The 13,321-nt window shown below is 38.1% G+C and overlaps 1 protein-coding gene across 50 annotated transcripts in view; it reads right to left on the bottom strand.

Annotated features, from left to right (window-relative positions):
- The window catches only part of LOC130082251 (receptor-type tyrosine-protein phosphatase delta), a 254,946-nt gene that overhangs the window by 88,811 nt on the left and 152,814 nt on the right, over nucleotides 1-13,321 (bottom strand). For 30 of the 50 annotated variants that reach the window (XM_056247015.1, XM_056247014.1, XM_056247028.1 and 27 more), the window contains exons 5-8: nucleotides 8,458-8,646; nucleotides 6,962-6,979; nucleotides 4,633-4,743; nucleotides 2,960-2,971 (exon numbers count right to left, since the gene is read on the bottom strand). In XM_056247015.1, the coding sequence (XP_056102990.1) occupies nucleotides 2,960-2,971; nucleotides 4,633-4,743; nucleotides 6,962-6,979; nucleotides 8,458-8,646 (330 nt within the window). The remainder of the gene's footprint in view (nucleotides 1-2,959; nucleotides 2,972-4,632; nucleotides 4,744-6,961; nucleotides 6,980-8,457; nucleotides 8,647-13,321) is intronic. The other 20 variants (XM_056247025.1, XM_056247026.1, XM_056247027.1 and 17 more) reach the window with 3 other exon arrangements.

Genomic DNA, 13,321 nt, shown 5'->3' with positions numbered 1-13,321 from the left:
AGAACACAAGTACTGGTAACTCACCGCACAAACGTAGGCCGACGGAACATTCGGGAACATTTAACAGATGAAGAACTGACAAAGAATTAGCATCTGGTGGATTTCACTGATACACTGTTTCAACTGATTGATATATGGCAGGATCCAACAGGAAATTAATGCACATGTAGAAGACACAAACATTCCGCCTCACTCCCTTTGGATTGGGACATTGAAACAGACACCATGCACAGGTGACCCACGCGTGACAGACGGACGGCAGCACAAGGGGGAACTGGAGGGCCACAGCATGCAGGAGTTGTGTGTGTTTGTACAACTTCGATGCTGCGTTCTCTTCCAGTTGATGTGAAGGAATGTGCCGAATCACATTGCCACATCACACACACAGCGACAAGCCCCGCAAGAGGGACCCTGCTAAACTAACAACAGGTAGAGACCAGCTGTGACTGTCTGTCTGTGACTGGCTGCCATTCAAAAAGTGGACGCACGTGTCAATGGCAATGGTTGTGAAACCATTGATAAACAATGCAATAACAATGAAAGGGTGAATTCGAAAATGATTTAAAATTCAAATATAAACAGATGCAGTAAACAAATTCGTAGACAACCAAAATATATACCCAAATGGGGCATGGGGGGGGCATTCCTGAATCTGTCATGCAAACAAGCACATTGCTCATTACACAGGAAAAAAAAAGTGAATTACAGAGAAAAGAGGAAGAACAGGAGAGAAGAGGAAACGAGACGAGGATAAGAGGGGAGAAGTAGTAGAGTCAGATAACAGTAAATCAACAGGGCTATTAAAGGCAGGAGTCTCCAAGACAGAAAGGGAGAGAGAAAGAGACAGGCATACTATCCACCAGCTTCTCAGAAGAGAGTTTATGGGACAGCAGAAGGGTGGGAGAAGATTCAAGAGTCCAAAATAACTGAACCGATGTCAGTGTTACTGCTTACATACTGTCAGTCTCAGATGGCATTGGCTGATGTATAATGCACACAACAGTGGCAGGGGCTTTCTCGAAGCGACAGGCTCCGTCTGCTTTAAGCAGCTTCTGGGAGTCAGTGTGCAGCGGTTTATATCAGTCCTGCTACAATGCGTGCGTCTGAAGACAATGAATCACTGGATTTGAGAAAGGGTTCATCACAACAAATCTTTCAAGATTTTCGTAGATTTTTGATTGAAACCGTAAACTAGAGCAGTGTTTGCGAGGCATACCGATAGCATACATATTCAAACTTTTCTTAAAGAGATTACATTCCCTTTTAAGACTCTAAGACCTAAAACGGATGGGTCAGATAAGGGAGATGTCCAAAAGGTGTACTGTTGGTGTGCGACCATGAACAGGGTTGGGAAAAAAATAAATAGTCTGACTAGAACATTACATTCCACTATAGCAAGGCTCCTCAAATCCCCCACTGATTTGCAGAGTTTAGTTCAAACCCTAATGAATGAATGAATTTATTTTATTGAATGAATGAATTTATTTTATTTCGAGCAATATAGTGACATATAACAAAGGCAATAAGAAGCATTTGATTTCTGACAACATAAATCAGTCAATTGCTCGAAACGGAGTGGGAAGAAGTCAGACTTATTTAGACCCACCCCGGACTGTTAAAGTTAAGGGAAAAACAAGAAAGAAAAACAAAGGTAGCTACTTCCTTAATTGTTGACATTATCATTCCTCACAATTACAATTTTATTTATATATGTATGAAAAGAAAAAAACAAAACAAAAAACACCACACCTCTTAAATACACACCATATTACCACAGGTAAATAATTATAGTATTACAAACAATGGTAATCCGAATACCTACATAGCCTATGAATACATGAATACATTTGTTACTGATACCAGCAATGGTACTCAGAATACCTACAAGAAAGATAACACAGCCTATGAATACGACACTTTAAATCAAAGACATCTGACCAAGCTAATCAATATCTTCAAAATTACAGGTAGGTGAGTTGATCAGGGTTTGGGCTAAACTCTGTAAGGCCAGATTTGAGGAAGCCTGCACTATGTCATTATCCATGAATCCCATTTACCTGCTCCTAATCGTGCTAGTCCAACCATATCCTCCTGTTTAAGACCATAGGTGTTCCTTGGCTAGGATCTTTATTGTACCACTTACAATTAAAATGACAAAAGGATTAACCTAAACAAACGTTCCATGAGGACTTTGCGTCTATTTAAGTCTCTGCGTTAACCACCAGAAATGGAAGAAAAAGAAGGAAAGATAAGAATTTCAGCGACTGGTGGTATGCATTCGACCGGAGATGTCGCGCTTCTCTGGAGATGAAATCTCTAATTATTGCGAACAGATTTTCAATCCTATCGCAATTAATTTCCAATTGAAACGCTGTTCCAGGAGACATGATGTTTTTCCTTTCATCTGAATACCGTTCCATTTGTCGAGTCTTGAGAACAACGCTCTACATGCATCAATTGTCCTTTATTAGCAGCTCATTAGGTGGAAAGGAAAGAAAATATCTGATCTCACAGACCTACGGAGCATGTCTCATTGCAGTTTGTACCGTGCAAGGTCAGAGCATGGAGTTTTTTCTAGGTGTTAGGAAGGCACAAGTCGGTCAAAGTAATGAAGCAGGACCACTGACATGTGGGTGAGGACAGACAACTTTAGCATGACCAATCCACCATGCAAACCCCCCAACAAACTGTGCACATTCTGACCAACATGCACCACTTTTTGGTCAAGCAGTACAGCGGAGAACAGGGAATTCATTCAGACCATAACAAAAGGAAATGAAGAAGAATCTGTCCAAAACAAAAAACATAAGGAACCAAAAGCAGAATTTGATCATAGACACGCAAATGCAGCTACAATAAAAAATATTCGTACTGTTGGGAATTGTAACTAGCGTTTGTATCGTTTTTTTTTGTTTGTTTTTTAAGTTTGAAGATGGTTAGAAAGAAAAAACACACCAACCTTCTCGCAGCTCTGAGGGATGTAGGGAATTGATGCGGAAACAAAATAAAATGAGGAGAAAAACAAGGGAAAATACAGAGAGAGTAAAACAGGCCACATTCAACCCAGAGAATTGCTGCTAGAGACAGAATGTCTAGGAAAAGAAAAGTGTGCTGTATTTTACAGGCCTTTCAATGCGCTGCCCATTAAACAATATGACACAGGTCCAGTTATGAGCTTTACATGCCATCAGCAGTTACTGTGGTTTGGACTGACTTTCCTCTGGAGTTTTGTTCATAATTTACATATATATTTTTGGTTCCTCATATAAACCACATGACTGAGACCTGTGCATGAATTTAGCCACAGTCCTTAAAGCAGTAGTTGATATATGGCCTTTAAGGTTTATAAGATGGAACATATTTTGGCAGCTGATTGTGATAAATTTGGGGTTAAAGTCAACATGAAAGCAAAAGCACCCTGTTATCTGACCAATATGAGATATTTAGTGGTGTACAGGGTGGCTGTTGACTTACAGTGACCAGTCACTCTTGTTTTTTTTTTATCTTAAATCAATTCCTTCTGGATAAAATCAAGCCCTTTTGTATCAAGCCCTATGTTTCATAATGAAATACATCACAGTAATGAAGTAAAATGGGTTTAGAATGCAGTTTCATGTTGACTTTACTGTGTCAGATTATATAGATGTAAACTTGAACTAAAGAATGCACATAAAGGCACATGCTCCATCATAAGTCAAAATCAATAAACATTTTATATGTATACAGTGGAGTGATTCTTCAGTTAGTGGACCTTCTTAAATTAAATTGGAAGTTATATCTCCAATTATATCAAATATATATTTATATATGTAAAAAAAACAAAAAAAAAACATGGATTGTCAGTTCTCAAATACTGACAAATGAAGTATAGGCATCTAATAAAGATACTCTCAAATCATGATGTAAAAATCTTAAAATGAATGACATTACAAAATGTAATTTTTCATTTCCTGTATAACCACATATATACCCAAATGTAAGGCAGCAGTATTAGATAATTATATTGTAACTTAATTAAAACATTTAATGCTGATAGTCTGTACTTTAAAACAAAATTCTTTGTTTGTATGTTTGTTTTTACTGAACATTTTATTTATGTATTTAATCATCCTAGGGAGCAGAAGAGTTCACTTAATTGAAGAATCACCCATACATATTAAATTCAAGTATTTTAGACTACATTACAGATTAAAGATTGCACTGAAATTTGTTATGTTTACAAAAATAAAATGATAAAATAATAACATAAAACTCTTCTTTTGTTTCAAAATAAGTGAAAATAGTTTTTTTTCCGTTTGCCAGTATAAAGAGAGATGAAAAACAGAGCGGTCAGACATTTGCTGTAGAAAGGAAAGAGGTTAAACTCAATCAATCATTCCTGTTATCTTAAGAGTCAGTCATATAACATACACAACAAGCAGTCGAGTCAATAAAGGTTAAATCGAAATTAAACACCAGACAGGCAGAAAATCAAGGCGGCAGCAAATGTCATACTTGCAAAAATTCTCAGGAAACCAGAGGGATCCAAACAACAAAACTGACCAGCTAACTGGCTCTATTTGATTCAAATGTGTGTGCGTCTAGAGTAATGCTCTTTTGTTGGTTTTGTTTACCGCCATGAGCTGTTCCTACCTCTGACATACAGGTTAGCAGGTGCAGAATAGCGTGTGCCGTCGTTGTTGGTTGCGACACATTCGTACTTCCCTTGGTCCGATTCCTCACTTTGTTCAATTTGCAGCGCTCCTACACAGTGGGAGAGAACACGAAGCAGAAAACAGATAATTACAATAATAATACAAGCCATTAAACAACTTACACTAGATCACATGCTAAGCCTATTTCTTTCACTATGAATTGGAATTTGTTCTGTTTAGGTCTCCATAAGGGTGGACGCAACAGAATGACTTTAGCTAAAGGCAGTTCACTGCCATCTGACTGCTGCTATACTGATGTTTAACCCTGAGAGGCGACATCTGCAGGCATGCCTCGCATTGGAGAGGTTCGTATAGACTTAACCAGTTTATGCAAGCTAAGCTCCTGGAAGCTGGGGGTAGAAATGTTTCCACTTAAAATGTCTAATGCAGTATTTCATTCTCTAGGCCCGATGCATCATGGGAAAGCAATTTCAGCACTAAAGATGGATTTCACGCTGGATTCGCGATGCATATTATGATTTTGTCAGGAACGGAGTAATTTTGAGGTGCTTAAATCGAACTGTGTTGTGAGCTAGTATCTCACCCTACAAACTAACTTGCAGCAGTTACACTAGGAAACGGGTCTAGAGAATAGCATGGCAAACACTGCCGTAGACATTTGAGAGGGTACACAGAAAGAAAACAAAAAGAGACTTTGCAGCATTAATTATCTTGGACATTTTACAATCACATCAATGGAGAGGAAAACATACAGTACAAGATACATGTTGCAGGGTTTCTAAAGGCACTTAATTGATAGGGTGTTTCAAAATAGTTTGAGCATTACTGTTTAGAAAAAAACATCTGGTTGTGATAATAATCAATAATAATACTGATCGATTATTAATTGAAAGGTCTACAAAAGGTGAGGGGGGGAGGGTAGCCCTGCAATATTATTACACATCTCACAGGACTGTTCATTATGGGAATGAGTGAAAACTGCAATACAGCAGCATATGACTCAAATAAAAAAGGTTTACAGTATACAAAAGCAGCATAAAAGGGGGTTAAAAAATAAATTTGGCTAATAAAATTTGGTTAAATTCAATTCGAATTGATCCATCAATAAAATGGCCAAAGACTTCAGAGGGTGGAAGTCAGCAAAAACTGCAGCATTCTCAGGAAAAAATACGCTGCTTGAATCGTAAAAAATAGAAGAAGAAAAAAAATCTGTTGGGAGAATTATCGTTACCAGTACATAAACCTCTAGCACATGCAAATCTTTCCAAAGAACAAGAAATGTGTGTCGGCACAACTTACAACCTTTTGACAACCCTTAGCTGAAAAATAAAATGCAATTGTATTAGAAAATTCAAAACGGCCTCCGTCAACAAGAAAGCAACCAATCACTGCCATAGCTTACGCAAAGCTACAAATGACACCCATAAAAATCCACCAATGGGATCAGCAGTGTGGTGTCACATGACCCAGGGAAAAACATTTTTTAAAGTGCACTGAACCGCAGCGGACACCGCCTCCTGAGTAGCTTGACAAAAAAAAAAAAAAAAAAAGACACAAAATGGCCACCTCGGTATCGTCTGCCAGACCCACTGTTAGCTTTTCCCCAACCCTGAAGAATGGAAAAAATAAAAACGTCAAAAAGGAAAACAGCCTTCAACCCAAGAAATGCAAGAAGGAAAAATAGGTGGAAGAAGAAAAAAAGCACCGCAGAAACTTTATCAAAAAAGTAGTTGTTTGGGCTTTTTTAGCTTGTTTTGAGAAGGGTATAGGTAGAGGAAAGCAAATGGAGGACGAAGAGCAAAAAAAAGAAGTTTGTAAAGACAGAAAGATGCTTTTTTTGGGGGAGAAAAATCGTGGCAGAGAGGTCTCCGGTGTGTCTCCGACATCTGGGCTCATGTGCGGCTGAACAAGAACAGCTAAGGGGGGAAAAATGTTTGGCTGTTTTAGTTGGACGAAAAAAAGGGACACATGATCTGCTATGGCCAAAAGATAAAAAAATTATAATAATAATAAAATAATGAAATAGAACACATATAGGATATGCTTCTTTGGGCTGCAGTAAGCATATCGACTCGGAAGAGAGAAAAAAATACAAGAGGCTTTCTTAAACTGAAAGAAAACCAAACGAAAGAAAGAAAGAACGCTTACGCAAAAATGGTGATAGATGGGTGGCGTGAACAGAACGGGATGGTGGGGGAGGAGGACAATGGGGAAGATGCCGGGGCGTTTCATGGATGCAGACACATGTGGGACAGGAAGAATGAAGTCAGTTGTTCATTCTGTGAACTTGAGTTGAGCACTCTTACCTCTTATTGGCGTACCACCTGGGTGGATTATATGAATGCAAATAAGATTAAGAAAGAAGAGTCGTTAGTACGAGAAGAGAGTCTGGCCGCTTTGGAAGAAGAATCAAATTAGCTTTGCTTTGCTTTCTTACAGACTTTATTAGGCTACAACAGGAAAGAGAGACTCAGAAAAGACAGCCATTGGCTCTAGTGGAGAAAAGCACAGGATTGAGCATTGGTCACTTTAGGAGGTCAAAGAGCAACTGGTACAGTGGATGAAGCACAAGGGGCCATTTTGAGACCTGCTGTGGCCGTGATCTAGCGGGAGGGGAACTAAGGATTGATTGGGAACAGTGGAGAGTCTTTGAGCTGTGATTGGAGATGGAGTGACAGTGTCGGTGCGTGGCCCTGACCAGCTGCTCGTGTTGGTGTGTGCTTTACTGCTAGTCAACTAGTGTGTGTTCTGCTAGTTTATCGACACCGTTAGTAAAATGCATGCCATGCATTTTAACAGTAGTTTGAGAAACATGGAACATTAGTGGGAGGCATGTGTGCTCAGATCTACAAACTTACCAAATGACTCTGGAGATTTACAAAACAGAGAGAAGAAAGACAGCATAGAAAATATGATTATATTCCTTACGTTTACTCTTGTTGACACACTTAAATCTGACACTCTATTGCACAGGGTTATAAACGACTAGGAAAATCAAGAGAGAAATCAGACAACGAAAGAAAACAGGACAAGGGCAAAGCGGAGAACTCTGGGAAGACATATTGTACCATATTGAGTGCTGGAAAACACACCGTATTCAACTCAACAATTACATATTCACAATGTGCGTCAATTGCAAAACGAAATAGGGTTGTGGGGAGCGTTACGTGAGAGACCGCAGACGAAGAGAAGGAACGTCTACTGCGGCTCCCAATTCAACGGAAAAGAATCACCAACATTTTCAGCCCTGAATTTGGTCAATTGGATGCGCAAACACACAACAAAAGTCACACACACAGGGACGGACGTCTCTCTCTTTTTTTCTTTTTTTCCGTTTTTGGATGTAATAGAGGTTTTTTAGGCTGTTGGTACATGTGCATCATGACATGAAAGCAACAAACAAAACAACCTTGATGATTCTTTTGAGAGCAGTGAATGAAGCCAGATTGTACTAATTGCGCATTTAAGGAAGAGAAATAAGGACATGGAGAACGACAGTTATTTATTATGCATGGTTCGGCTGCTTTTTGCGACTAAGTGTTAAAATGAAAACAAAACAAAGCCCAATTTAAGCTGGCCAAGAATGCAGTCATAGCAGTGAATCATGGGTAATAAATTAAACAGACAAGAAAACAAGACACATCACACAGAGGGGACGTAGACGACGATGCCGTTTCCTACAGAAAACCAAAAAATTTTCCATGAGAAAGAACAGAAAGTCAAATGTAAAGAAGGACAACAGCGGCTCTTGTCGCTGCTTTTCTTCTGCCGTTATGGAGCCAAGCGTTCAGAGGAAAATTACCTGATCGAAGCTGTTTGATGCGTCCGTTGTTGTTACTCGTGTTGACCGGGAGGAAGTCTTTGAACCAGGAAATGTCTGGGTCGGGGTTCCCGCTAGCAGCACAGAGCATGGTGGCGGTACGGGTGCGCTCGACCACCTTGAGCTGAGGGCCCATGTCTATGGTGGGGAAACCTGCGGGCAGCTGATCCTCTGAAACACAGCAACACCAGCACGGTCACACACAAACACGCACATGCACTTTCATTGCTCGTCAAGCCTTTATCATTTAGGAAGCTGCGGTAACCTGGAGAAACTTGGGGGTTTGGTCCCAGCTAACAGGGAATGTTCTCAGAACTTTGGCTAACATGGTTCTCTCAAAATGATGAACAAATGTTATTCAAGTAATATTAATAGATAGTGTGTTGAAAGTTATCTGGTCTTTAATAATGTAATCAAAACGTTAGCACAAAATAGGCGAGTAATGTTTCTTTACAAAGTGAAATCACCAACTACTGCCCTGACATGCATAATAGTCGTTTTTGTAAATCCATGTGAACAGGAATCGTTTTGACAACATTAGGTCTAAACACGAAAAATGCAAAGGAAAAAACGTTCTGTTTTTCATACATCATTGTCATGTAAACCCTTATATCAGTACCCTTAGTCAGTAAAATATGCCAGAATGCCTAACAGGGTTGCAAATATGTTCCAAATTAAGCTGCCAATCACTAGAAGCTAACTGGTTCAGGACTAGTTCATTTAACTTGAATTGTTGAATTATCCTTACAACAACAATTTATGGAAAAAATAATGAAATTATTTATTTTTTGAAAGGGTTCAGGCCTCTATCAAACTGCAATTTATTATTTTAATAATTCAAAAATAATTTTCAAAAATGAGGTACAATGGCATTTTCTTCATATCTCGAACATTAAAAGTAAACTTAACAATGTAAAAGTGTGAAAATACTTTCAGCAGACCATTAATAAAGCCTTATTCACACCTATATGTATCAATGTACGCAACCACTCGACCCAGATGTGATGTACTCAAATAAAAACTATAAGCCTGAGGTTTATCAATATAGGTTTAACAATATTGTGCACTAAAACAATAATCTTCAAACACTATCTAAAAAAAAATGGATGGTTATGTATAATTATAATTATGTCCAAAGTAGTTATTTATTACTTAATTATTTATGTTGATTAGCCCAAGATAACCTGCAATGTTTTCATTTTAATCATACTGTCGTCATTTGTATTGTGTGGATATACAATCTTTGATAACTTTTTTACCACGGTTAATACGCGGAGGGTAATGGCTGCTTTAAAAAAAAAAAATCCTGATAAATAAATAAGTAAAACCTGAGATCACCTACATTGTGGGGAACAGCCAGCGGTCCCCACGAGGGAAATGGATTAATAAACAGTAAATGATGCTTATTTGAAAATCTAAAAATGCATAAAGTTTTCTGTAAGGGTTGTGTTTAGGGGTAGGGCTAGGGATAGGTGATAGAATATCGTCAGGTCAGTATTAAAACAATAGAAGTCTACGGCAAGTCCCCACAAAGATACCAAAATAAACATGTGTGAGTATGTGTAAGTGTGTATCAACCTACAGCAAACACAAGCAATCTAAAACAAACAAGAACTCAACAAGCCTCTAGGGGACATTACCAACACACACGTACACAAACACAATGTGATTACCACTGAACTACCTAAATATCTCCTGGGATTTGCTTTCCATAACCTGAAAACACCTCAGCTCAGGTATACAAAACCACATATATTGTTTCACTATTGCAACTGCCTCCACTGCAACATTTTACCATACTTTTGGATAATTTGTGTAAAATGTGATTGAAAATGCAATGATTTACTGTAGATTTACATTAGAATAGAGCAAATGAGCCACCGTGATGTAGCTGCTATATCACTGTTTAGTTCCAGCTTGTACGTTGACAGATCCTGGGACATTTTCTCTTGTTTCCAGAAAACAGTGAAGGATTTCAATGAATGTGTGATAGACAACGGAATAATATCCCTGTCTAAATAGTGACTAAAGACTGATTATGACACTTCAGCGCCTCAGAGGGAGGCATCTGCTGTAATGGAGGATTTCCTGCAGCTCATAAAGAGCTTGAAATGCTCCTCATTGTCTCTGAAATCATTATAACGCTCTTTCAGAGTGCTGTGATTCAGTGTAGATTTGAAGATGTCCTTAATTTACGCCAACCGAGTGCCAAGGTCTGGGTTGAGATGTCGAAATTCTTAAATTTCATGGTTTAATTCATAATTTAACATCTCAGTAAATGGAAATCATCTCGCTTCAAGAGTGTGCTTATTTGTCACGAAAATAATGTCATGATGCAAAGAAAAAACAAGTTATTCATTTTCTTTATGCAAAATACAATTTGTTATTTCTTTCTTTTGATTTTAGGGGGAAGTATAACTTGGACATGTTTTTGGGAGGTTTCATGATTCGTCCATATGAAAAAAAATAATAATAATTAGCAACACAGATGATCTGTGATGTCCATAATTGCCAGATGTTTACCATGTTATCCATTTAAACCATTTCCAGTAATCGTCCTTTGTGCATTAACAACATTTTCAAATCTTTCTGCAAATATTCTAATCCAAATCCTCTTGTGACCTTCACAGGCTACGAGCTTCACAACGCAGTGGATGGGCGTCTAATATTAGCTCGTCTGTGGTGAGCTACTTGGCAGCTAAAGTTACATGTCAGTCTGTTTTCCTAAACATGCAGATATAAAATTACTACAAAAGCTACAGAAAGCTGCTGAGAGATCATTCTGAAGTCTGCCAACCTATACTTGCATCTGTCCCCAACATGGTGTAATACTAGCTGATAGCAGGTTTAATCTGTTGTTGGTGAGTTTAGCTGCTTTCACAATTACGCTAAACTAGATTCTGCTTAACATAAGCATATATTTGGTTCATAGATAAGTTTAGCAATTTGCCTCTCCTCTGTACTTCTGTACAATATTTCTGACACACACTGTGTGCCAGAAACCCCATGTGCAATAGCTACTTATTATCAGTGGTGGATGAAGTGCACAAATCAAGCAGATGAGTAAAAGCACAGATATATTGAGTAAAAGTACAAAAGAAATTGACTTTTTAAATATAATAAAAGTACTGATTGATGAGTCATGTTTATTATTTATTCTAGCTAGCATTAGTCAGACTAGTCATTAGTTAAAGGGATACTCCACCATTTTTTCATATTAAACGATGATATTTATAAAATGATATTCCCTTAACTAAGACGAGCAATGCGTGCACTCAATCGCTCTGTCTTGCGGCGAAACTTTGATAGCACTTAGCTTGGCCCAGTTCATTCATTAGGATCCAAGCAGAGAAGCGACCAAACACCTCCACGTTTTCCCTATTTAAATACAGTTACACGAGTAACTCGACCAAGAATGGTGACACAAAATAAAACGTTGCGCTTTTCTAAGCGTGTAAAGTGGATAACTATAATGTATGGCGGAATACCATAGCAAGTGCTTGGGAGCACTTCGACTCGGCGCATATACAGTATATCTATGGACTCGGCGCAGTAATATCATCACTCCGGAGAGGGAGAGGGGGAGAGGATTTTTCACGAGTCATGATATTACTGTGCCGAGTCGAAGTGCTCCGAAGCACTTGCTATGGTATTCCGCCATACATAGTTATCCACTCTACACGGTTAGAAAAGTGCAACGTTTTATTTTGTGTCACCATTCTTGGTCGAGTTACACTACTCGTGTAACTGTATTTAAATAGGGAAAACGTGGAGGTGTTCGGTCGCTTCTCTGCTTGGATCCTAATGAATGAACTGGGCCAAGCTAAGTGCTATCAAAGTTTCGCCGCAAGACAGAGCGATTGAGTGCACGCACTGAGACGAGAGAGGTATGTATCAACTCGTCTTAGTTAAGGGAATATCATAGTTTAATATGAAAAAACGGTGGAGTATCCCTTTAATTAATAAGAATTATTAGTGCTTAGACTTTTAAATGTATTATCTGCAAACTTTTTTATTATAAAAAGTATTATATTATTATTATTATTTATTTTATTAAAATGTATTATACACTTACTAAAATGTACTAAAATATAAATTTAAGTTAATGACAGTACAAGTGAGTTACTGAAAACAAGTGAAATCATATACCAAAAAATATGTGGCAAAAATAGGATATGGGGGAAAATGTGGGTAGGAACACTATGCAAACATGCTAAATCATTTAAGATGCATGGGCATTCTTTTGTGTTATTTTACCAAAAATACTTTAGTTCTTGACTCAAAAGCGGCAGCAATCGGATCAGTCTGATTCATACCTGAATCATTCAGTGTGATCTATGAAACAATTCAACAGGATAACTGGAAAGTGGAAAGAATCAACTCGTTCATGAATTGGACCACGCTCTTGCTTCTCAGAGGGGGTGGTGATTTACTCAATTTGAAATAACCAATACAAATATGTTTTTTTTATGAAATGTAGTAATTTGAAAGCAAAATATTATGATTTGGAATGTAGTGATACAAATACTCTTTCAAGTACAGTCACTTTGTTACTGTCCACCGTTTATTATTATCCTAACTGGAATGCCTCAGGGTTCAAGGCTAGGCCAGTTTCTCTTCTCAATATACACAACAGAGCCACTTATAAAGGCACATGGATTCTGTCTACAATCTCAGCTTGTACCTACCTTTCAGACATTTTTAGCTTACCTTTGAACTTTGAATTTTCAGAACTGCTAATAGTGTTGGCTCGTTTATGATAAACTGCTTATGCTTTTCCTCATTTGTGAAATTAATGAATCTGCTAAATGAATTGATGTAAATGACAGAATATTCTATTCTGATT

The sequence above is a fragment of the Rhinichthys klamathensis genome, unplaced genomic scaffold, assembly GCF_029890125.1.
Source record: "Rhinichthys klamathensis goyatoka isolate OS25496 unplaced genomic scaffold, OSU_Roscu_1.1 h1tg000042l_1, whole genome shotgun sequence".
Classification (NCBI taxonomy): domain Eukaryota; kingdom Metazoa; phylum Chordata; class Actinopteri; order Cypriniformes; family Leuciscidae; genus Rhinichthys; species Rhinichthys klamathensis.
Note: the sequence above shows the minus strand (reverse complement) of the source record. Positions and strands in the feature narration are given on the sequence as shown.